Source organism: Rhinoraja longicauda, chromosome 19 (genome assembly GCF_053455715.1).
Source record: "Rhinoraja longicauda isolate Sanriku21f chromosome 19, sRhiLon1.1, whole genome shotgun sequence".
Taxonomy (NCBI): Eukaryota; Metazoa; Chordata; class Chondrichthyes; order Rajiformes; family Arhynchobatidae; genus Rhinoraja; species Rhinoraja longicauda.
The window spans coordinates 9,638,760-9,665,331 of NC_135971.1; the positions used below are offsets into that span (position 1 = coordinate 9,638,760).

Consider the following 26,572-nt stretch of genomic DNA (forward strand, 5'->3'; position numbering starts at 1 on the left):
GCTGACGGGTGCCCGTAAAAGGGACCACATCACCCCGATTCTGGCCTCTCTCCACTGGCTCCCTTTACGGTACAGAATCAACTTCAAGCTCCTCCTATTCACGTATAAAGCCCTAAATGGACACTCCCCCCCCTACATCAAAATCTTCTAACCCCCCTCTCTAACTCCAGGTCCCTCAGGTCGGCCGACTTGGGGCTATTCACTATCCCGCGGTCTAGGCTTAAGCTCAGGGGTGACCGCGCTTTTGCGGTTGCAGCTCCTAGACTGTGGAACAGCATCCCTCTCCCATCAGAACTGCCCCCTCCATCGACTCCTTTAAGTCCAGGCTCAAAACCTATTTCTACTCCCTAGCGTTTGAGGCTCATTGAGGAGGCGCTGTGAACTGTTTGCGTGCTACTGTATGTTTTAATTTTTTTTTCTATTGGAACCTAATCAGATGTACAGCACTTTGGTCAACGTGGGTTGTTTTTAAATGTGCTATAACAAATAAAATTGACTTGACTTGACTTGACTTTTTTTAGTCCTCACTGTCCGCATTTGGCCTATATCCCATCTAAACCTTTCCTACCCATGTCTTTTAGACGTTGTGATAGACACTTGCTCATTCCATATACCCACCCACTGTGTAAAAAAAGTTGCCCCTCGGGTTCCCACTCAACCTTTCCCCTCTCACCTTTAAACTAGCGTCCTCTGGTCATGGATTTCGCGACTCAGGGTCAGAGGCTCTGTCCATTTACTCTAGTCTGTTGCACGATTCTGGTCCTTTCACGAAGGCTTTAACACTCAGAAAGGCCGCCTGCCTCATCACCCTCCCCACGTACCAGCCAGATCCCTCCTCATACCACTCACTCACCCTCTTTCACTGCCCCTCTTGAGAAAGTGGTTCTGGGCTCATGGCATCTGCCTGTATTTTTTCACTGTACACATTGAATCAGCTGGAGTGTGCAGACCTCCTCTGCCCTTGTCAACGTAGCCAGCCGAGCTAAATAGAAGGCTATAATCTTAGCAGGACCGATTAGCAGTTTGTTCGTTTGTTGCGCGGATGTTGGTTAGATACAGACCGAGGGGCGTGGTGGGGAGAGGTAGGATATGGAGGCGGTGGAAGGGGGAGAGCGGGAGGAGGGACGGAGGGTGCGGCGGTGATGCTTTGAGGGGGATTTCCTGCGCGGGGCCACGCCTTCGGCGAGGCGCGGAGAAGGTGTGGACCGGTGAGGGGGGGGGGGGGGGGGCGGGGGGAGCCGGGCTAAGGGTCCCACTCGTCGTCGTGGTGCTGGGCGGCGATGACCACCACCACCGTCAGGATGGCGCACAGCACCATGGAGGCGATGCCCACGGCCAGGCTGATGAAGGAGAAGTTACGGGCTTCGCGGGACGCGATCTCGGCCGACACCATGTCCCCGCGGGCGATGGCCGTCCGCACCTGTGTCCCGGAGGGAAGAGAAAACAACGCGGGCGTTAGTTTGGTTTGGGGATACGATACATAGAAACATAGAGGCACGGTGGCGCAGCGGTAGAGTTGCTGCTTTACAGCGAATGCAGCGCCGGAGACTCAGGTTCGATCCTGACTACGGGTGCTGCACTGTAAGGAGTTTGTACGTTCTCCCCGTGACCTGCGTGGGTTTTCTCCGAGATCTTCGGTTTCCTCCCACACTCCAAAGACGTACAGGTATGTAGGTTAATTGGCTGGGTAAATGTAAAAATTGTCCCTAGTGGGTGTAGGATAGTGTTAGTGTGCGGGGATCACTGGGCGGCGCGGACTTGGTGGGCCGAAAAGGCCTGTTTCCGGCTGTATATATATGATATGATATGATATGATATGATATTTGGCCCTTCGAGCCAGCACCGCCATTCATTGTGATCATGGCTGATTAATTCATCCACAAGGGGCGCTGTGAGCTGTTTATGTATGTGCTGTTATGTTTGTGTGCCCATTGTATGTTCGTTTCTTAGTACCTGGACTGATGTACAGCACTTTGGTCAACGTGGGTTGTGTTTAAATGTGCTCGACTTGACAATCAGTAACCCGTGCCTGCCTTCTCCCCATACCCCATGATTCCGCTAGCCCCTAGACCTCTATCTAACTCTCTCTTAAATTTATTCAGTGAATTTCAGTATAGGAGTAAAGAGGTTCTTCTGCAGTTGTATAGGCAAGAGACAATAGAAAATAGACAATAGGTGCAGGAGGAGGCCATTCGGCCCTTTGAACCAGCACCACCATCCAATGTGATCATGGCTGATCATTATCAATCAGTACCCCGTTCCTGCCTTCTCCCCATACACCCTGACTCAGCTATCCTTAAGAGGTCTATCTAGCTCTCTCTTGAATGCATTCAGAGAATTGGCCTCCACTGCCTTCTAAGGCAGAGAATTCCACAGATTCACAACTCCCTGACTGAAAATGTTTTTCCTCATCTCAGTTCTAAATGGCCTACCCCTTATTCGTAAACGGTGGCCCCTTGTTCTGGACTCCCCCAACATTGGGAACATGTTTCCTGCCTCAAACGTGTCCAACCCCTTAATAATCTTATACGTTTCGATAAGATCCCCTCTCATCCTTCTAAATTCCAGTGTGTACAAGCCTAGTCGCTCCAGTCTTTCAACATATGACAGTCCCGCCATTCCGGGAATTAACCTAGTAAACCTACGCTGCACGCCCTCAATTGGAGATACTGTACATAGAAATATAGAAAATAGGTGCAGCAGGAGGCCATTTGGCCCTTCGAGCCAGCACCGCCATTCATTGTGATCATGGCTGATCAATTCATCCACAATCAGTAACCTGTGGCTACCTTCTCCCCATATCCCATGATTCCGCTAGCCCTGAGACGTCAATCTAACTCTCTCTTAAATCTATTCAGTGAATTTCAGTATAGGAGTAAAGAGGTTCTTCTGCAGTTGTATAGGGCCCTGGTTAGACCACATCTGGAGTATTGTGTACAGTTTTGGTCTCCTAATTTGAGGAAGGACATCCTTGTAATTGAGGCAGTGCAGCGTAGGTTCACGCGATTGATCCCCGGGATGGAGGGACTGTCGTATGAGGAAAGATTGAAAAGACTAGGCTTGTATTCACTGGAGTTTCGAAGGATGAGAGGGGATCTTATAGAGACATGTAAAATTATAAAATGACTGGACAAGCTAGATGCAGGAAAAATGTTCCCAATGTAGGGGGAGTCCAGAACCGAGGGCCACTGTCTTAGAATAAAGGGGAGGCCATTTAAAACTGAGGTGAGAAGAAACTTTTTCACCCAGAGAGTTGTGAATCTGTGGAATTCTCTGCCACAGAGGGCAGTGGAGGCCAAATCACTGGATGAATTTAAGAGAGAGTTAGATAGAGCTCTGGGGCAAGTGGAATCAAGGGATATGTGGAGAAGGCAGGCACGGGTTACTGATTGTGGATGATCAGCCATGATCACAATGAATGGCGGTGCTGGCTTGAAGGGCCGAATGGCCTCCTCCAGCACCTATTTTCTATGTTTCTATGTTTCTAATTCAAGTCAAGTCAAGTCAACTTTATTTATCACATACATATACAAGATGTGCAGTGAAATGAAAGTGGCAATGCCTGCGGATTGTACTACAACTACAAAACAGAATAGAATTAAAAAAATTAACACAAAAAATAAATTAATACAGTAAATTTAATTAGTCCCTGAGAGTTAACAGTCCTGATGGCCTGTGGGATGAAACTCCGCCTCATCCTCTCTGTTTTCACAGCGTGACAGCGGAGGCGTTTGCCTGACCGTAGCAGCTGGAACAGTCCGTTGCTGGGGTGGTAGGGGTCCCCCATAATGTTGCTGGCTCTGGATCTGCACCTCCTGATGTATAGGTCCTGCAGGGGGGCGAGTGTAGTTCCCACGGCGAGTTCAGCCGAAAGCATTACTCTCCGCAGAGCCTTCCTGTCCTGGGCAGAGCTGTTCCCAAACCAGACTGTGATGGGGTTTTTTTAGATTTTTTTTAGATTTAGAGATACAGCGCAGAAACAGGCCCTTCGGCCCTCCGGGTCCGCGCCCCCCAGCGATCCCCGCACACTAACACTATCCCACACCCACGAGGGATAATTTTTACATTTCCCCAGCCAATTAACCTACATACCTGTACGTCTTTGGAGTGTGGGAGGAAACCGAAGATCTCGGAGAAAACCCACGCAGGTCACGGGGAGAACGTACAAACTCCGTACAGACGGCGCCCGAAGTCAGGATCGAACCTGAGTCTCCGGCGCTGCATTCGCTGTAAGGCGGCAACTCTACCGCTGCGCCACCGGAGAAGATGCTTTCTACAGCCCCAGAGTAGAAGCACTGAAGGATCCTCAGAGAGACTCTGAATTTCCTCGGCTGTCTGAGGTGGTAAAGGCGCTGCCTTGCCTTGCTCCCCAGGGATTGGCCTCCACTGCCTTCTCGGGGTTGGCAGGTTACGGGCGGTGTGGCAAAGGGGCGCGGAGTCGGGCACTCACCTGGACGGCTTTGAATATGGCAAAGATGCCCGTCGGCCAGAAGCAGCACACTGTGGTCAGCACCGCGATGGGAAGGTAGTCATGAGGGGGCCGCGGTGGGTTGATCATCCCAGAGGAGTGTGGTATCTGCTGCGTCATCTGTGCCATCCCTCTGTCTCCGGGCAGATACGGCCCCATGTTCTGAGGGGAGATATCGCCAGGAAAGATATCGTCAAGCTTGAAAGGGTTCAGAGAACATTTACATGGATGTTGCCAGGACTAGAGGGTGTGAGCTGTCGGGATGCAACGAGACCTGGGTGTCGTGGTACACCAGTCATTGAAAGTAGGCGTGCAGGTGCAGCAGGCAGTGAAGAAAGCCAATGGTATGTTGGCATTCATAGCGAGGGGATTTGAGTATAGGAGCAGGGAGGTTCTGCTGCAGTTGTACAGGGCATTGGGGAGGCCACACCTGGAGTATTGCGTACAGTTTTGGTCTCCCAATCTGAGGAAAGACATTCTTGCCATAGAGGGAGTACAGAGAAGGTTCACCAGATTGATTCCTGGGATGGCAGGACTTTCATATGAAGAAAGACTGGATAGACTCGGCTTGTACTCGCTGGAATTTAGAAGATTGAGGGGGGATCTTATAGAAACTTACAAAATTCTTAAGAGGTTGGACAGGCTAGATGCAGGAAGATTGTTCCCGATGTTGGGGAAGTCCAGAACAAGGGGTCACAGTTTAAGGATAAGGGGGAAGTCTTTTAGGACCGAGATGAGAAAGTTTTTTTTCACACAGAGAGTGGTGAATCTGTGGAATTCTCTGCCACAGAAGGTAGTTGAGGCCAGTTCATTGGCTATATTTAAGAGGGAGTTAGATGTGGCCCTTGTGGCTAAAGGGATCAGGGGGTATGGAGAGAAGGCAGGTACGGGATACTGAGTTGGATGATCAGCCATGATCATATTGAATGGCGATGCAGGCTCGAAGGGCCGAATGGCCTACTCCTGCACCTATTTTCTATGTTTCTGTGTTTCTATGAAAGGAAAAGGCTGAGATATTCCAACCTTGCAGTAGAGGCAGAGGGGCGAGGTTGGAGTGTAAGGGTGCGTCCAGTGGAGGTGGGGTGCAGGGGCTTTGTAGCCATTTCCACTGTAAGGCTCCTGGGGGAACTGGGAATCAAAGGGCAGGCCCAAAGGAGGTCAATCAAAGAACTCGCAAATGCCGCCGAACGGAGCAGTCACTGGCTGTGGCTGAAAAGAAAAGATGCTGTCTGGGCTGCCACGTGACCATCTAGAGGCTAACCATAAGAGACACACCCAGGTCTGATAACCCTGCGGTGGGCCTGCCTCGACTGAGGGTGTCTTGTGATAAAAGGCCGAAACACCCAGTGACGTTGAGGTACACAACTGAAGATGTGTCTGAATGGTAGCAACATCACCTAGTGGTCACCCCCAAGAACAACACCTGTCAATTGTAGTGCAAACCTTAGGGATTGTAACATCTAGTCCTACTAATCAACCTTATGATGTATCTAAGGGATTTATTCACAAAGTGCTGGAGTAACTCAGCAGGTCAGGCAGCATCTCGGGAGAGAAGGAATGGGTGACGTTTCGGGTCGAGACCCTTCTTCAGACTGATGTCAGGGGGCGGGACAAAGGAAGGATATAGGTGGAGACAGGAAGATAGAGGGAAATCTGGGAAGGAGGGGGGGGGGAAGAGAGGGACAGAGGAACTATCTAAAGTTGGAGAAGTCGATGTTCATACCACAGGGCTGCAAGCTGCCCAGGCGAAATATGAGGTGCTGTTCCTCCAATTTCCGGTGGGCCTCGCTATGGCACTGGAGGAGGCCCATGACTGAAAGGTCAGACTGGGAATTTGGAGGGGGAGTTGAAGTGCTCAGCCACCGGGAGATCAGTTTGGTCAATGCGGACCGAGCGCAGGTGTTGAGCGAAGCAACAGAAGCTTTTCACTGTAGCTCGGTACACGTGACAATAATCTAAAGCGCTAACTGTACTTACGTTTGCCATGGGGTAGACTGGAACGTAGGCTCCCGCGCAAGGCTGGTACTGCACCGTGTAGCCTTGGGGCCCATAGCCCGCCATCCCCATTGGCCCTGCGGGGTGATTGGCGTGCATGGCGTATCCCTGGGGCATGCTGCTGTTGAACTGAGTCTCCTGGACGTAGCCTTCGTTGCCCACCGCCATGGTGGATGGGTGCATTGGCATGGAGTAGCCTTGCGACGTGCCATTTGCCGAGGCTTCCTGCACTGGGTAGGGCGGAGGGGACATGGGCATCTGATGCCCTCCATCCCGTAACGCTAGGTGAGCAGAGGAAACAAGAGCAAAGTTAAAAGCCGAGGCACAGAAGGACCTCGCATCACACATTGTCATTCTGCAGAGGTCCTTCTGCAGTTGTACAGGGCCCCAGTGAGAAATTTGCAGATGATACAAAGTTGGGTGGCAGTGTGAACTGTGAGGAAGATGCTACGAGGTTGCAGGGTGACTTGGACAGGTTGTGTGAGTGGGTGGATGCATGGCAGGTGCAGTTTAATGTGGATAAGTGTGAGGTTATCCACTTTGGTGGTAAGAATAAGAAGGCAGAGTATTATCTGAATGGTGTCAAGTTAGGAAAAGGGGACGTACAACGAGATCTGGGCGACCCAGTGCATCAGTCACTGAAAGGAAGCATGCAGGTACAGCAGGCAGTGAAGAAAGCCAATGGAATGTTGGCCTTCATAACAAGAGGAGTTGAGTATAGGAGCAAAGAGGTCCTTCTGCAGTTGTACAGGGCTCCACGCAGCTGGAGTACTGTGTGTGCAGTTTTGGTCTCCAAATTTGAGGAAGGATATTCTTGCTATTGAGGGTGTGCAGCGTAGGTTTACTAGGTTAATTCCCGGAATGGCGGGACTGTCGTAAGTTGAAAGACTGGAGCAGCTAGGATTGTATCCACTGGAATTTATAAGGATGAGAGGAGATCTTATCGAAACGTATAAGATTATTAAGGGGTTGGACACATTCGAGGCAGGAAACATGTTCCCAATGTTGGGGGAGTCCAGAACCACGGGCCACAGTTTAAGAATAAGGGGTAGGCCATTTAGAACTGAGATGAGGAAAAACCTTTTTCGGTCAGAGAGTTGTGAATCTGTGGAATTCTCTGCCTCAGAAGGCAGTGGAGGCCAATTCTCTGAATGCATTCAAGTGAGAGCTTGATAGAGCTCTTAAGGATAGCGGAGTCAGGGGGTATGGGGAGAAGGCAGGAACGGGGTACTGATTGAGAATGATCAGCCATGATCACATTGAATGGTGGTGATGGCTCAAAGGGCCGAATGGCCTCCTCCTGCACCTATTGTCTATTGTCTATTGTCCACGGGGCGGTCAGGCGGGGCGCAGAGTTGCTGCCTCACAGTGAATGCAGAGACCAGAGACCCGGGTTCCATCTCGACTTGCAGGAAAAATGTTCCCAATGTTGGGGGAGTCCAGAACCAGGGGCCACACACAGTCTAAGAATAAAGGGGAGGCCATTTCACACTGAGGTGAGAAGAAACCTTTTCACCCAGAGAATTTGTTGTGAATTTGTGGAATTCTCTGCCACAGAGGGCAGTGGAGGCCAATTCACTGGATGAATTGAAATGAGAGTTGGAAAGAGCTCTAGGGGCCAGTGGAATCAAGGAATATGGGGAGAAGGCAGGCACAGGTTACTGATTGTAGATGATCAGCCACGATCACAATGAATGGCTGTGCTGGCTCGAAGGGCCAAGTAGCCTCCTCCTGCACTTATTCCTCCCACACTCCAAAGACGTACAGGTACGTAGGGTAATTGGCTAGGTAAATGTAGAAATCGTCCCCAGTGGGTATAGGATAGTGTTATTGTGTGGGGATCGCTGGTCGGCGCGGACCCGGTGGGCTGAAAGGGCTTGTTTCTCTGCATTGTTTCTCTAAATTATGGATGACCTGCTGTGTCCATAGAAGATTTACGAGGAAGTAGCCAAGGCTCGGTGGACCTGTGCTCGGGAGTGGTTGAGCAGGCTCGGACTCCTTTCCTTGGAGCGCAGGAGGATGAGGGGCGATCTTATAGAGGGGTACAAATTCATGAGAGGTCTAGATCGGGTAGAGGCACAGAGTCTCTTGCCCAGAGTGGGGGGAATCAAAAACCAGAGGACATAGGTTCAAGGTGACGGGGGAAAGAATTAATAGGAACCAGAGGGATAACTTTCACACAAAGGGTGGTAGGTGTTTGGAATGAGTTGCTGGAGGAGGTAGTTGAGACAGGTAAAATCGCAATGTTTAAGAAACATTTAGACAGGTACATGGATAGGACAGGTTTAGAGTGGGTCAAACGCGGGCACGTGGGACTGGTGTAGACGGGACATATTGGCCGGTGTGGGCAAGTTGGGTTGAAGAACCTGTTTCCATGTTGTAAAACTGATTGACTCTCTAATTCTACAACCATCTCTCCAGCATCAAGAGATTCAGGAGTCAGGTCAAGAATGTTTAATTGTCATAGATACCGACAATGGAACAATTAAATTCTTACTTGCTACAACCTAACAGGCCTGCAAATATGATAACATAACAGATAAGTGCACAGTAATCAATAACACAATAAACTAATGCAAGGTAATCATAATAGTGCAAAAACTGATCTCCGTAATGCAATCAAGGACTCAGTCCGCAGCAGATCATAGTTGCTAAGGTTATTTTATTTTATTTTGGTTTAGAGATCCAGCCTGAAAACAGGCCCTTCGGCCCTTCGAGTCCATGCCGACCAGCCGCCACTAGTTCTATCCTACACACTTAGGAACAATTTACAGAAGGCAATTAACCTACAACTCTGGTCGTCTGGAGTGCGGAGGGAAACCGGGGCACCAGGAGGAAACCCACACGGTCCCAGAGAGAATGTACAAACCCCGTACAGACTCCCTACCTAGTCAGAATTGAACCTGGGTCTCAGGAGCTGTAAGGCAGCAACTCTGTCGCTGCGTCATTATGCCACTCTAAGACCAACATGTCCAATCTACACTAGTCCTACTTGCCTGCATTTGGCCCATATCAATAGACAATAGACAATAGGTGCAGGAGGAGGCCATTCGGCCCTTCGAGCCGGCACCGCCATTCAATGTGATCATGGCTGATCATTCTCAATCAGTACCCCGTTCCTGCCTTCTCCCCATACCCCCTGACTCCGCTATCCTTAAGAGCCCTATCCCTCTAAACCTGTCATATCCATGTACCTGTCTAATTGCTTCTTAAACGTTGTGACGGTCCCTGCCTCAACCACTTCCTCCGGCAGCTCGTTCCATACACCCACCACCCCTTGTGTGAAAGAGGTACCCCTCCGGTTCCTACAACTGTTTCAGGTTGATGCCTGTCTTCATAAAAACACATCGAACTGAAGGGTTTGTTCCACCTATCGCTCTCCACACACGCACGCACACACACACACACACACACACACATATATAGAAGGCAGACAGGCTCGATGAGACATATATTGACAATGTTCATGTAAATAAAGAGACAAATGGTGGGAGATGGATGGGGCTAGGTTAATGCAAATGTACAGCGTGGATAAACAGATGCACACCTACACAGATGCACAGAGAGATGGGTGGATGTGTCATTAAAACAAAACTTGCTTGCATTCAGCGTTTCGCGCATCCACAGACGGTTCCAATGTTCTTCACAGCCAGCAGCCTATATTTGTAAAGTGCGCTCTTTGTTTGCACACAGCAACGCTCCAGAAACCATCAGGATTTGAATGCTCAATTCACTGTTTTTTGGCAGAGTTTCGCCAGGGTAAATCGTGGTCAGGGCACCAGCCCGCCCTTGAGAGGGGATGGGAGGAGGAGACAAGGCCATCACACAAATCAACGCCCCACCTCGTATTTCGCTTGGGTCGCTTACACCCCAGCGGTATCAACATTGACTTCTCTAACTTTAGATAGCTCCTCTGTCCCTCTCTTTCCCCTCCCTCTTCCCAGTTCTCCCACTGTCTTCCTGTCTCCACCTACAATTGTTTCCTTTGTCCCGCCCCCTCCCCTGACATCTGTCTGAAGAGGTATAAGAAAATAACTGCAGATGCTGGTACAAATCAAAGGTGTTTATTCACAAAATGCTGGAGTAACTCAGCAGGTCAGGCAGCATCTCTGGAGAGAAGGAACGGGCGACGTTTCGGGTCGAGACCCTTCTTCAGACTGTCTGAAGAAGGGTCACAACCTGAAACGTCACCCGTTCCTTCTCTCCAGAGATGCTGCCTGACCCGCTGAGTTACTCCAGCGTTTTGTGACACCTTCGATTTGTACCAGCGTCTGCAGTTAGAAACATAGAAAATAGGTGCAGGATTAGGCCATTCGGCCCTTCGGGCCTGCACCGCCATTCAATATGTCATATCATATCATATATCATATATACAGCCGGAAACAGGCCTTTTCGGCCCACCAAGTCCGTGCCGCCCAACGATCCCCGTACATGAACACTATCCTACACCCACTAGGGACAATTTTTTTTTTACATTTACCCAGCCAATTAACCTACATACCTGTACGTCTTTGGAGTGTGGGAGGAAACCGAAGATCTCGGAGAAAACCCACGCAGGTCACGGGGAGAACGTACAAACTCCTTACAGTGCAGCACCCGCAGTCAGGATCGAACCTGAGTCTCCGGCGCTGCATTCGCTGTAAAGCAGCAACTCTACCGCTGCGCCACCGTGCTGATCATCCAACTCAGTATCCTGTACCTGCCTTCTCTCCATACCCCCTGATCCCTTTAGCCACAAGGGCCACATCTAACTCCCTCTTAAATATAGCCAATGGACTGGCCTCAACTACCCTCTGTGGCAGAGAATTCCACAGATTCACCACTCTCTGTGTGAAAATAACTTTCTCATCTCGGTCCTAAAAGACTTCCCCCTTGTCCTTAAACTGTGACCCCTTGTTCTGGACTTCCCCAACATCGGGAACAATCTTCCTGCATCTAGCCTGTCCAACCCCTTAAGAATTTTGTAAGTTTCTATAAGATCCCCCCTCAATCTTCTAAATTCCAGCAAGTACAAGCCGAGTCTATCCAGTCTTTCTTCATATGAAAGTCCTGCCATCCCAGGAATCAATCTGGTGAACCTTCTCTGTACTCCCTCTATGGCAAGAATGTATTTCCTCAGATTAGGAGACCAAAACTGTACGAAATACTCCAGTCTTTCTTCATATGAAAGTCCTGCCATCCCAGGAATCAATCTGGTGAACCTTCTCTGTACTCCCTCTATGGCAAGAATGTCTTTCCTCAGATTAGGAGACCAAAACTGTACGCAATACTCCAGTCTTTCTTCATATGAAAGTCTTGCCAGCCCAGGAATCAATCTGGTGAACCTTCTCTGTATATTCACAAAATGCTGGAGTAACTCAGCAGGTCAGGCAGCGTCTCGGGAGAGAAGGAATGGGTGACGTTTCGGGTCGAGACCTTCTCAATAGACAATAGACAATAGAGAATAGGTGCAGTAGTAGGCCATTCAGCCCTTCGAGGCAGCACCGCCATTCAATGCGATCATGGCTGATCATTCTCAATCAGTACCCCGTTCCTGCCTTCTCCCCATACCCCCTCACTCTGCTATCCTTTAGAGCTCTATCCAGCTCTCTCTTGAAAGCATCCAACGAACTGGCCTCCACTGCCTTCTGAGGTAGAGAATTCCACACCTTCACCACTCTCTGACTAAAAAAGTTCTTCCTCATCTCCGTTCTAAATGTACTCCCTCTATGGCAAGAATGTCTTTCCTCAGATTAGGAGACCAAAACTGTACGCAATACTCCAGCTATTTTCCTACACAACTTTTCACATGCATTGTACACAACACAATCTACCTCTCACGCCCCAGGATCTGCATCATCAGAAATCACACATGCAGGTGGTTCACAGAGAGAAGCAGACTGATCTTACACCCACACCTTGAAGGCGTTCATCACTGGAGCTTTGCAAGTGGCAGGGCCCAGCTTGAAAGTGAATTCCTCTCACAGTCTGATCCCCTTTGAGAAGCGTGGATCCCTGGGGCGATTTGTTCAGTGGCGTTATGTGCTGTGCCTTGCAACAGCAGGAAGCAGGGACTTCAGCATTTGAATGCGGAGACTAGAATTTGTAGAAGCATATAATTTAGAGCACAGGATGTTGCTGAGCCCATTGAATGCATGCCAACTCCAATCAGTTCACTTCTCCACTCTTTCTATTTTTGAAGCAAAATGTCATTGACTGCAACTTGTTTTCACCCGGTCTGCAGTGATCCATGGCCTGTATTACTGTTATTTTTTTTTGCATATAGAAAAATAGACATAGAAACATAGAAAATAGGTGCAGGTGTAGGCCATTCGGCCCTTTGAGCCTGCACCGCCATTCAATGTGATCATGGCTGATCATCCAGCTCAGTAACCTGTACCTGCCTTCTCTCCATACCCCCTGATCCCTTTATCTACAAGGGCCACATCTAACTCCCTCTTAAATATAGCCAATGAACTGGCCTCAACTACCTTCTGTGGCAGAGAATTCCACAGACTCACCACTCTCTGTGTGAAGAAATGTTTTCTCATCTCGGTCCTAAAAGACTTCCCCCTTATCCTTAAGCTGTGACCCCTGGTTCTGGGCTTCCCCAACATCGGGAACAATCTTCCCGCATCTAGCCTCTCCAACCCCTTAAGAATGTTATATGTTTCTATAAGATCCCCCCTCAGTCTTCTAAATTCCAGCGAGTATAAGCCGAGTCTATCCAGTCTTTCTTCATATGAAAGTCCTGCCATCCCAGGGATCAATCTGGTGAACCTTCTCTGTTCTCCCTCTAAGGCTAGAATGTCTTTCCTCAGATTAGGAGACCAAAACTGGACACAATACTCCAGGTGCGGTCTCACCAAGGCCCTGTACAACTGCAGCAGAACCTCCCTGCTCCTATACTCAAATCCTCTTGCTATGAATGCTAACATACCATTTGCTTTCTTCACTGTCTGCTGCACCTGCACGCTTGCTTTCAATGACTGGTGCACCATGACACCCAGGTCACGTTGCATCTCCCCTTTTCCTAATTGGCCACTATTCAGGTAATAGTCTGCTTTCCTGTTCTTGCCGCCAAAGTGGATAACCTCACATTTATCCACATTATATTGTCTCTGCCATGCATTTTCCCACTCGCCTTTCATTAATTTGTTCTATATCTCTCTCCTTGACCAAGTGGACCCGTTGGGCCCAAACCTCTCCAGCATTGGTGCAGCTCTCTCTCCTCCCCACCCCCCTGCAGCCCCTCAACACCCCCTCCCCCTTCCCTTCTCCCCCCTCCCTCCCCTCTGCCCCCCTCCCCTCCCCCCTCCTCCTAGGTGGGGATAGAGAGGGGCTATTCGAAGTTAAAGAAGTCAGTGTCCATACCGCTGGGGCGTAAACTACCCCAAGCGAAATATGAGGTGCTGCTCCTCCACATTTGCGCTGGGCCTCACCCTGACAACGGAGGAGGCCCAGGACAGAAAGGTCAGACCGGGAGTGGGAGGGGGAGTTGAAGTGCTGGGCCACCGGGAGATCGGGTTGGTTAAGGCAGACTGAGCGGAGGTGTTGAGCGAAACGATCGCCGGGCCCGCGCTTGGTCTCGCCGATGTAAAGAAGTTGGCATCTGAAGCAGCGGATACAGTAGATGAGGTTGGAGGAGGTGCAGGTGAACCTCTGCCTCACCTGGAAAGACTGTTCTGGATGGAGTCGATAATCTTGAAATTAATGCTTGTCACCACTAAATTGTGTGCGTAGTGTCTGATTGCTCACAAATTGGAGGCAGTAAAAGAGGAATAAAACTCGTAGAACCGGCTTAATTGTTCAATTATATCCTCGATTAGCTGCTCTCCATTTTTTGAGCGTTTCCTTTAATTGAATCCATTTCTCATCTTCTTGTCAGTTTATTTTATATAATTTCATCCGTTTTATAATGCAGCACAGATACATTAAGTCCCTCAGCAGATCAGAAGCTGAAGGAATGACTTGCATCTTTTTTCTCATAGCAGTAAATTTTTTGGGGGGGGGGTTTAGTTTTAGAGATGCATAGAAACATAGAAACATAGAAATATAGAAAAAAGGTGCAGGATGTGGCCATTTGGCCCTACGAACCAGCACCGCCATTCATTGTGATCATGGCTGATCATCCACAATCAGTTACCCGTGCCTGCCTTCTCCCCATATCCCTCGATTCCACTAGCCCCTAGAGCTCTATCTAACTCTCTCTTAAATCCATCCAGTGATTTGGCCTCCATTGCCCTCTGTGGCAGAGAATTTCCACAAATTCACAACTCTCTGGGTGAAAAAGTTCCTTCTCACCTCAGTTTTAACTGGCCTCCCCTTTATTCTAAGACTGTGGCCCCTGGTTCTGGATTCCCCCAACATTGGGAACATTTTTCCTGCATCCAGCTTCCCCAGTCTTATAATGTTATATGTCTCTATAAGATCCCCTCTCATCCTTCTCAAACTCCAGTGAATACAAGCCTAGTCTTTTCAATCTTTCCTCATATGACAGTCCCGCCATCCCAGGGATCAAACCCACGCGGTCACGGGGAGAACGTACAAACTCCATACAGATGGCAGCCGTAGACAGGGTCAAACCCAGGTCCCTGGCACTGCAAAGCAGCAACCCACAGCCGACTCACTCAGCTATCTGGACTACACTTCTTCCCACCCGGTCCCCTGCAAAAAGTCTATCCCTTACTCCCAATTCCTCCGTCTACGCCGCATCTGCGCTCGGGGTGAGGTGTTTCACACTAGGGCTTCAGAGATGTCCTCTTTCTTCAGGAAACGGGGCTTCCCCTCCTCCATTATAGATGAGGCTCTCACTAGGGTCTCTTCTACATCCCGCAGCTCCGCTCTTGCTCCCCCTCCCCCCACTCGCAACAAGGACAGAATCCCCCTCGTTCTCACCTTCCACCCCACCAGCCAGCGGATCCAACGAATCATCCGCCAACATTTCCGTCACCTACAACGGGACCCCACCACTGGCCATATCTTCCCATCCCCACCCCTCTCTGCGTTCCGCAGAGACCGTTCCCTCCGTAACTCCCTGGTCCACTCGTCCCTTCCTACCCAAACCAACCCAACCCCGGGCATTTTCCCCTGCAACCGCACGAGATGCAACACCTGTCCCTTTACCTCCCCCCTTAACTCCATCCAAGGACCCAAACAGTCTTTCCAGGTGAGACAAAGGTTCACCTGCACCTCCTCCAACCTCATCTATTGCATCCGCTGCTCGAGATGTCAACTTATTTACATCGGCGAAACCAAGCACAGGCTCGGCGATCGTTTCGCTGAACACCTGCGCTCGGTCCTCATTAATCAAACTGATCTCCCGGTGGCCGAGCACTTCAACTCCCCCTCCCATTCCCAGTCTGACCTTTGTGTCATGGGCCTCCTCCAGTGCCATAGTGAGGCCCACCGGAAATTGGAGGAACTGCACCTCATATTTCGCCTGGGCAGTTTGCAGCCCAGCGGTATGAACATCGACTTCTCCAACTTTAGATAGTTCCTCTGTCCCTCTCTTCCCCTCCTCCTTCCCAGATCTCCCTCTATCTTCCTGTCTCCACCTATATCCTTCCTTTGTCCCGCCCCCCTGACATCAGTCTGAAGAAGGGTCTCGACCCGAAACGTCACCCATTCCTTGTCTCCTGAGGTGCTGCCTGACCTGCTGAGTTACTCCAGCATTTTGTGAATAATAACCTTCGATTTGTACCGGCATCTGCAGTTATCTTCTTACATTATAACTCTACCGCTGCGCCACCGTGCCACCGTGATGCAGTGTGTGACATGTTTTTCTGCCCAGTTTTATCCCCAACGAGTCAAAGTAATTGTTTTCGTAGTTAAAGGGTTGAATTATTTCTTCATTTAACATTACCAATCAATAGCTTACATTTCGTGTAAGAAAATGACTGCAGATGCTGTTACAAATCGAAGGTATTTATTTCACAAAATGCTAGAGTAACTCAGCGGGTCAGGCAGCATCTCAGGAGAGAAGGAATGGGTGACGTTTCGGGTCGAGACCCTTCTTAAGACTGATGACGTTTCGGGTCGAGACCCTTCTTCAGACTGAAGAAGGGTCTCGACCCAAAACGTCACCCATTCCTTCTCTCCTGAGATGCTGCCTGACCCGCTGAGTTACTCCAGCGTTTTGTGAAATAAATAACTTACATTTGATGCCTTCAAAAAAGATTTTCTATTCTTGGAGGTTTGGTACGAGCCAATTAAGGAGTAGAACATAAAACATGGAACAGTACAGCACAAGAACAGGCCCTTCGGCCCACAATGTCAGTGCTGAGCATAAGCCGAGAGGGTGGCACGGTGGCACAGCGGTAGTGTTGCTGCTTTACCGGGTTTGATCCTGACTACGGGTGCTGTCTGTGTGGAGTTTGTACGTTCTCCCTGTGACTGCGTGGGATTTCTCCGGGTGCTCCAGCTTTCTCCCACATTCCAAACACCTACAGGTTAGTCGGTTATTTGTCTTGGGTAAAATTATAAAATTGCCCCGAATTACCTCTATTCTGGATACGCTGGGACTCTAAATAAGAAATAAGGAATCCGAGGGGTACATTTTTCACACAAAGGGTGGTGGGTGTATGGAACAAGCTGCCAGAGGAGGTAGTTTAATTTTTTATATCGCCATATCTATTTTGGAATTTGAATAGACAATAGACAATAGATGCAGGGGGAGGCCATTCGGCCCTTCGAGCCAGCACCGCCATTCAATGTGATCATGGCTGATCATTCTCAATCAGTACCCCGTTCCTGCCTTCTCCCCATACCCCCTGACTCCGCTATCCTTAAGAGCTCTATCTAGCTCTCTTGAATGCATTCAGAGAATTGGCCTCCACTGCCTTCTGAGGCAGAGAATTCCACAGATTCACAACTCTCTGACTGAAAAAGTTTTTCCTCATCTCAGTTCTAAATGGCCTACCCCTTATTCTTAAACTGTGGCCCCTTGTTCTGGACTCCCCCAACATTGGGAACATGTTTCCTGCCTCTAACGTGTCCAACCCCTTAATAATCTTATTCGTTTCGATAAGATCCCCTCTCATCCTTCTAAATTCCAGTGTATACAAGCCTAGTCGCTCCAGTCTTTCAACATATGACAGTCCGGCCATTCCGGGAATTAACCTAGTAAACCTACGCTGCACACCCTCAATAGCAAGAATATCCTTCCTCAAATTTGGAGACCAAAACTGCACACATGGATACTCCAGGTGCGGTCTCACTAGGGCCCTGTACAACTGCAGAAGGACCTCTTTGCTCCTACTGCAGAAGGACCTCTTTGCTCCTAACTCAGTGGGATTGGCAATATCTGGAATATTGCCAGACAATATGGGCCCCTCACCAGAAAAATAACATTGACACCCATGACAAGGTTCAGAGGCGTACAGCACGGTTTGTTCGTAACGACTACTCAAGACAGTCGAGCGTCTCCGATATGTTAAATGGCCTTGGCTGGGAGTCGCTGCAGTCGAGGTACACCAAAGCGTGCTGGTGTACTGTCTACAAAGAGACGCGTGGCATTATCCCCAGTAACATATCTCACGTCATTCAATACAATACCCAGAAATTGACCAGAGACAGTCCTCGGGTCACTTCATTTATACTAGGATTAGAGCAAAGAAAAATAGTTACCGACGGTCACTGCATCCATGGACTATCCCAGAGTGGAACATCCTTCCTTCCCGACACCGCCAGATGTTCACCAACCTTGTCACTCTTCAAAGTCACAACTTGACGACATGGACATGGATCGTCTCACCAAACTTGCCCACATAAAAATCTAAATAACCCTTTTGCAACCAACCAGCACCCACGCCAGCGAAACCTTCACGAGATGGCCCAGCTGTTGGAGGTTGCGCAGCAGAAAACAGAAGTTGTCTTTTTTTTTGTGTGTTGCATCTCTAGAGAGAAGGAATGGGTGACGTTTTGGGTCAAGACCCTTCTACACACTGATGACGGCAGTGGAAAAAAGGCAGGATGAATGTAAAGTATCACCGGACCGCAACTCAGAGAGCGATGGCGAACGAAACCTGGGGTGGGTTAGGATTCGATCGGCAAAGCACTGTCCGAGAGGAGGACTAGATTATTGCAAAGCAGGCATTTCTCAGTTACTTTTAGCCCAGGACCTGCAGTGGGAAGGGGAACAAGGAGCATTCAGACGTAATGATTAAAATTGGAAACATTGGGGTCAGGGCTCGGGAGAAATACGTTACAGAGCATTTTCTTGAAATTATGTCGGGGATTAACTGGCACACAGTTACGTGACAACAGCACAAGAGGGGAAGAGGGAGAGAGCAAGGTCTCAAGGAACGACAGCACAAGTTGGGAACGCGGGAAGTCCGAGCTGAAACAGAATATCCTCACAATGAAAGGTATTTATTCACAAAATGCTGTAGTAACTCAGCAGGTCAGGCAGCATCTCAGGAGAGAACGGATGGGTGACGTTTCGGGTCGAGACCCTTCGGGTCAATAGACAATAGACAATAGGTGCAGGAGGAGGCCATTCGGCCCTTCGAGCCAGCACCGCCATTCAATGTGATCATGGCTGATCATTCTCAATCAGTACCCCGTTCCTGCCTTCTCCCCATACCCCCTGACTCCGCTATCCTTAAGAGCTCTATCTAGCTCTCTCTTGAATGTATTCAGAGAATTGGCCTCCACTGCCTTCTGAGGCAGAGAATTCCACATCTCAGTATTTATTCACAAAATGCTGGAGTAACTCAGCAGGTCAGATGCTGCCTGAACTGCTGAGTTACTCCAGCATTTTGTAAATAAATACCTTCGATTTGTACCAGCATCTGCAGTTATTTTCTTACACTTATTTATCCTCACAATGGAGATTTCTCCAACATCTAGTTGGTTTAGGAACAGCTCCATCCAGGACTACAAGAAATTGCAGAGAATTGTGGATGATACTACACATAGACACATAGAAAATGGGTGCAGGAGAAGGCCATTCGGCTCCTCGAGACAGCACCGCCATTCAATGTGATCATGGCTGATCATCCACAATCAGTACCACGTTCCTGCCTTCTCCCCACATCCCTGGATTCCACTAGCTCTGAGAGCTCCATCTAACTCTCTTTTGAATGCATCCCATGAATCGGCCTCCACTGCCTTCTGAGGCAGAGAATTCCACAAATTCACAACTCTCCGGGTGAAAAAGTTTTTTCCTCATCTCCGGTCTAAATGGCCTACCCCTTCTTCTTAAACTATGGCCCCTAGTTCTGGACTCCCCCAACATTGGGAACATGTTTCCTGCACCTAGCGTGCCCACTCCCTCAATAATTTTACATGTCTCTATAAGATCCCTTCTCATCCTTGTAAATTCCAGTGAATACGATACAATAGACAATAGACAATAGACAATAGGTGCAGGAGGAGGCCATTCGGCCGTTCGAGCCAGCACCGCCATTCAATATGATCATGGCTGATCATTCTCAATCAGTACCCCGTTCCTGCCTTCTCCCCATACCCCCTGACTCCGCTAACCTTAAGAGCTCTATCTAGTTCTCTCTTGAATGCATTCAGAGAATTGGCCTCCACTGCCTTCTGAGGCAGAGAATTCCACAGATTCACAACTCTCTGACTGAAAAAGTTTTTCCTCATCTCCGTTCTAAATGGCCTACCCCTTATTCTTAAATTGTGGCCCCTTGTTCTGGACTCCCCCAACATTGGGAACATGTTTCCTGCCTCTAACGTGTCCAACCCCTTAATAATCTTATACGTTTCGATAAGATCTCGTCTCATCCTTCTAAATCCCAGTGTATACAAGCCTAGTCGCTCCAGTCTTTCAACATATGACAGTCCCGCCAATCCGGGAATTAACCTGGTGAACCTACGCTGCACACCCTCAATAGCAAGAATATCCTTCCTCAAATTTGGAGGAATTTCCTCCTCTTGCCCGTTTTATCGGCGAGCTGTGTTGTTATTTCCAGTGAGGTAATGTGAGATAACACTCCGTCTGAGATTTTCACTCCACTGATTTCAAATCAGTGAAAAAAAAAATCTAGCTTCGATTAAAATAGGTCACTGTCTCCCTCGGGTATTGAACCTGGCACTTCCTTTCCCTTGCAAGGCCAACAGCAGCGCTCCACAATCAGCCTTGCGAGTTGCAACTCAAACGCCACACGTACTTTCAAAAATAGTCATCAGAAAGAGAAGCAAAAATACTGCAGATGTTGGTTTACTAGAATGTTGCCTGGGTTTCAGCACTTAAGCTACAGAGAGAGGTTGAACAGGTTGGGTCTTTATTCTTTGGAGCGTAGAATGAGGGGGGACTTGATAGAGGTTTTTGAAATTTTAAGAGGGACGGACAGAGTTGACGTGGGTAGGCTTTTCCCTTTGAGAGTGGGGAAGATTCCAACAAGGGGACATAACTTCAGAAATAAGGGACAAAAGTTTAGGGGTAACAAGAGGGGTAACTTCTTTACTCAGAGTGTGGTGGCTGTGTGGAATGAGCTTCCGGTGGAAGTGGTGGAGGCAGGCTCGATTTTATTATTTAAGAGTAAATTGGATAGGTATATGGATGGGAGGGGATTGGAGGGTTATGGTCTGAGGGCAGGTAACTGAGATTAGGTCAGAGAAAGTGGTCGGCGTGGACTGGTAGGGCCGAACGGGCCTGTTTCCGTGCTGTAATTGTTATATGGTTATATGGTTATGGGGAGAAGGCATGATGGCGGCACGGTGGCGCAGCGGTAGAGTTGCTGCCTTACAGCGAATGCAGCGCCTGAGACTCGGGTTCGATCCTGACTACGGGCGCCGTCTGTACGGAGTTTGTACGTTCTCCCCGTGACCTGCGTGGGTTTTCTCCGAGATATTCGGTTTCCTCCCACACTCCAAAGACGTACAGGTATGTAGGTTAATTGACTGGGTAAAATGTAAAAATTGTCCCTAGTGTGTGTAGGATAGTGTTAATGTGCGGGGATCGCTGGGTGGCGCGGACTCGGTGGGCCGAAGGGCCTGTTTCCACACTGTATCTCTAAATCTAAATCTAATTCTAAAAGGCAGGAGAATGGGGTTAGGAGGGAGAGATAGATCAGCCGTGATTGAATGGTGGCGTAGACTTGATGGGCCAAATGACCTAATTCTGCTCCTATCACTTATGACCTGATGAGTGTTTTATTGTCATATGTACCAGAACGGACATTGCGGGCTGAAGGGCCTGTCCCTATGCTGTGCTGTTCTGAGTTCTAGACCTGGGATTCACTGTCAATTGGAAATAAAATTCCTACTTTGCTTCAAACTGTGGAATCTTTTCTGCACACCTGCGAATGCAAACTAGGGCTCGGTTTAACATATCTTCTGAAAGACAGCATCACCAATGGAACAAAGCCCACTCACTTCCGCACTGATTTCTAGGTGCAAGTGTAGGTGTTAATCCGATGAACTGGCAAATGTTTCTTAAACGTTGCAATAGTCCCAGCCTCTGGCAGCTCGTTCCACACACCTGCCACCCTCTGTGTGAAAAAGTTACCCCTCAGATTCCTATTAAATCGCTTCCCCTTCACCTTGAACCTATGTCCTCTGGTCCTCGATTCCCCCACTCTGGGCAAGAGACTCTGTGCGTCTATCCGATCTATTTCTCTCATGATTTTATACGCCTCTATAAGCTCACCCCTCATCCTCCTGCGCTCCAGGGAATAAAGACCCAGACTACGCAACCTCTCCCTGTAGCTCAGACCCTCTAGTCCCGGCAACATCCTTGTAAATCTTCACCGAACACTTTCAAGCTCGACAACATCTTTCCTGCTGTTTCCTGCTGTTGGTGCCAAGCTCAGCTTCAAAAACCTACGAGCACGTCTGAACCAGATTAGGAGGGCAGGACCCGCTGTTCCAGATGTCAACTTCTCCTCATCGGCGAGACCAAACGCAGGCTCGGCGATCGTTTCGCTCAACACCTTCACTCAGTCCGCCTCAACCCAACCTGATCTCCCGGTGGCTCAGCACTTCCACTCCCCCCTCCCATTCCCAGTCTGACCTTTCTGTCATGGGCCTCCTCCAGTGCCATAGTGAGGCCCACCGAAAATTGGAGGAACAGCACCTCATATTTCGCTTGGACAGCTTACACCCCAGCGGTATGAACATTGACGTCTCTAACTTTAGGTAGATTCTCTGTCCCTCTCTTTCCCCTCCCCCTTCCCAGTTCTCCCACTAGTCTTCCTGTCTCCGACTACATCCTTTCTCTGTCCCGCCCCCTCCCCTGACATCAGTCTGAAGGAAGGTCTCGACCCGAAACGTCACCCATTCCTTCTCTCCTGAGATGCTGCCTGACCCGCTGGGTTACATAGAAACATAGAAAATAGGTGCAGGAGTAGGCCATTCGGCCCTTCGAGCCTGCACCGCCATTCAATATGATCATGGCTGATCATCCAACTCAGTATCCTGTACCTGCCTTCTCTCCATACCCCCTGATCCCTTTAGCCACAAGGGCCACATCTAACTCCCTCTTAAATATAGCCAATGAACTGGCCTCAACTACCTTCTATGGCAGAGAATTCCACAGATTCACCACTCTCTGTGTGAAAAAAACCGTTCTCATCTCGGTCCTAAAAGACTTCCCCCTTATCCTTAAACTGTGACCCCTTGTTCTGGACTTCCCCAACATCGGGAACAATCTTCCTGCATCTAGCCTGTCCAACCCCTTAAGAATTTTGTAAGTTTCTATAAGATCGCCCCTCAATCTTCTAAATTCCAGCGAGTACAAGCCGAGTCTATCCAGTCTTTCTTCATATGAAAGTCCTGCCATCCCAGGAATCAATCTGGTGAACCTTCTCTGTATTCCCTCTATGGCAAGAATGTCTTTCCTCAGATTAGGAGACCAAAACTGTACGCAATTCTCCAGCACTCTGTGATATGTCTGAACCAGATATCCTCTTGCTTGCTTTATCAGGGAACTCTGCAGTTATCTCCGGTGCAGTAATGTGAGAGAACAATCCGTTCGAGGTTTTCACTCCACTGATTTCAAATCAGTGAAAAAAATCACCTGTAGTTTCTATCAAGTAGGCAAATTTGCACCTTCACAATGAGGTGACGGAAATTATGATTCACATTATGCTCTCCCAGTGGCAATGTCATCTAATGAGAGGGTTAATTCATTAACAGGAGCAAGTTAATTACTTATCCAATGTCAGCGGTTGGACTGGGCTTGGGATTATTTGAAAATATATAAATCAACATAACTGCAGATGCTGAAAACGTGAAATAACAGGACAGCACAATGAGGCAGCAGCAGAGAGCCACTACCTTACAGCGCCCGAAACCCAGGTACGATCCTGGCTATGGGTGCTGTCTTAGTTTAGAGACACATCGTAGAAACAGGCCCTTTCGGCCCACCGGGTCCGCGCCGATCAGTGATCCCACCAGGGACAATGTTTACATTTATACCAAGCCAATTGGGAGAAAACCAAAGATCTTGGAGAAAGCCCACACTGGTCACGGGGAGAACGTACAGACAGCGCCCGTAGTCGGGATCGAACCCGGGTCTCCGGCGCTGCATTCGCTGTAAGGCAGCAACTCTACCGCTGCACCACCGTGACCTCCATGTGCTGAATTTGTACGTTCTCCCCGTGACCTGCGTGGGCTTTCTCCGAGATCTTCAGTTTCCTCCCACACTCCAAAGACGTGCAGGTTTGTCGGTTAATTGGCTTGGTATATATGTTAAAAAACTGTCCCTAGTGGGCGCAGGGTAGTGTTAATGTGCGGGGATCGCTGGTGGAAGCGGACTCATTGGGGCTGAAGGGCCTGTTTCCACGCCATATCTCTAAACTAAAACTAAAAACAAAAAGTACAGAAAGCATTCAGTGGTATAAGCACCAAATGCAAGCAAATAGCACTTGTTCAGATAGACATCTTAGACAATAGACAATAGACAATAGACAATAGGTCCAGGAGGAGGCCATTCGGCCCTTCGAGCCAGCACCGCTATTCAATGTGATCATGGCTGATCATTCTCAATCAGTACCCCGTTCCTGCCTTCTCCCCATACCCCCTGACTCCGCTATCCTTACGAGCTCTATCTAGCTCTCTCTTGAATGCATCCGGAGAATTGGCCTCCACTGCCTTCTGAGGCAGAGAATTCCACAGATTCACAACTCTCTGACTGAAAAGGATTTTCCTCATCTCCGTTCTAAATGGCCTACCCCTTATTCTTAAACTGCGGCCCCTTGTTCTGGACTCCCCCAACATTGGGAACATGTTTCTTGCCTCTAACGTGTCCAACCCCTTAATAATCTTATACGTTTCGATAAGATCTCCTCTCATCCTTCTTGTCCCATGTGGACAAATTGGGCCAAAGGGCCTGTTTCCATGTTGCATGACTCTATGGCACTATGACACTATGTGGATAGATTTTTAAAAAAGATTTAGCGGGATATGGGCCAAATGCAAGGAAATAGGGTTTGTTCAGATATGTCGAACATGGATATGTTGGGCCAAATGGCCTGTTTCCATGCAACATGACTCTATGACTGCCTCGGCAAGGACAGCAGCATAATCAAGGACAAGTCTCACCCTGGCCACTCCCTCTTCTCCCCTCTTCCATCGGGTAAAAGGTACAGAAGCGTGAAAACGCACACCTCCAGATACAGGGACCGTTTCTTCCCGGCTGTTATCAAGCATCTGAACCATCCTACCACAACCAGAGAGCAGTGCTGAACTACTATCTACCTCATTGCTGACCCTTGGACTATCTTTGTCGTTGACTTTACTGGCTTTACCTTGCACTAAACTTTACTCCCTTTTCATGTATCTGCACACTGCAAATGGCTCAATTGTAATCATGTACTGTCTTTCCGCTGACTGGTTAACACGCAACAAAAGCTTTTCACTGTACCCCAGTACACATGACAATCAACTAAACTGATCTGAACTGAACTGAACATAGAAAAAAATAGATTGAAATGGATATGGGCCAAATGCCAGCAAATGGGACTTGTTTAGATAGAAGGTAGACACAAAATGCTGGGTCAAGCAGCATTTCGGGAGAGAAGGAATGGGTGACGTTTCGGGTCGAGATACTTACTCCAGCATTTTGTGTCTACCTTCGATTTAAACCAGCATGTGCAGTTTTTTCCTCCCTAGGCATCTTGGGCTGCATGGACAAATTGGGCCGAAGGGCCTGTGACAAATGCACGGATGCTAAAAAAAAAACCTCTCCTAAACTCCCTCAGTTTCTGAAAGGTCCTTTTTAATTGAATGGCACCAGATCACTGGTTCCTTTTCAGAATAAAAATCGCTTGCCATTCAATCTTACGGACTCCCTCGTAATTTAAAATAAAACAGCGGTGTTTCTTGCTCACTGCCGGCCTTTACACATCACAGAAGAACGATGATAATCCCCCGTAAACTGAATAAATCCCCCTGCAAGTACAATGAACGTATTAGGTGAGCGTTTTATTTCCAGGAGAACGATTCTCTTTGTACAAAACCCCTGCGTTGACATTCAGTGCACAGTGGGGTTTTTTGTAAAGACAATTATCAGCAAATACTCGGGTGGGGGTGGGAGAACAAGGCTGCACATTCTGCATCTCAATATTTTAATCGGCAATCTGTTATCTTCTAGGCGGAATGAATTTAAATCGATGTCACACAAGAAACAATCTGGAGCGTCCAATTTAGAATCAGATATAGTCGCAAAATGCGGGAGAGGGGAGGGGGGAGGGGAGAGGAGGAGAGGGGGAAGAGGGGAGGGGAGGGAGAGGGGAGGGGAGGGAGAGGGGAGGGGGTGAGGGGAGGGGGTGGGGAGAGGGGGGAGGGGTGGAGAGGGGGGGGAGGGGAGGAGAGGGGAAGAGAGCGAAGAGGGGGGAAATACGTGGTGAGGGGGAAAAGAGGTGGTGAGGGGGGAAGAGGGGAGGTGGGGAGGGGTGGGAAGGGAGGGAGAGGGGGAGAGGGGGCGTGGGGAGAGGAGGGAGAGGGGGTGTAGGGAGAAGAGGGAGAAGGGGTAAGGGGGAGTGGGGAGGGGGAAGGGGAGGTGTGGAGATGGGGGGAGGCGGAGTGGAAGGGGGAGAGGAGGAGAACGAAGACTCACGTGGCCATTGCACACGGACAGGTTCATTCAAAGAACATAGAACACGGAACATAGAACATGGAACCCAGAACATGGAACACGGAACGCAGAACATGGAACATAAAAAA

At 49.0% G+C, this 26,572-nt stretch overlaps 1 protein-coding gene across 1 annotated transcript in view; it reads right to left on the reverse strand.

Moving 5' to 3' along the window:
* Positions 1 to 289: 289 nt before the first annotated feature.
* LOC144603106 (proline-rich transmembrane protein 1-like) overlaps positions 290 to 26,572 on the reverse strand; it is a 41,971-nt gene continuing 15,688 nt past the window's right edge. The window contains exons 2-4 of the mRNA XM_078416247.1: positions 6,446 to 6,744; positions 4,451 to 4,630; positions 290 to 1,420 (exon numbers count right to left, since the gene is read on the reverse strand). Coding sequence (XP_078272373.1) covers positions 1,244 to 1,420; positions 4,451 to 4,630; positions 6,446 to 6,744 — 656 coding nt within the window. The 3' untranslated portion in view covers positions 290 to 1,243. The remainder of the gene's footprint in view (positions 1,421 to 4,450; positions 4,631 to 6,445; positions 6,745 to 26,572) is intronic.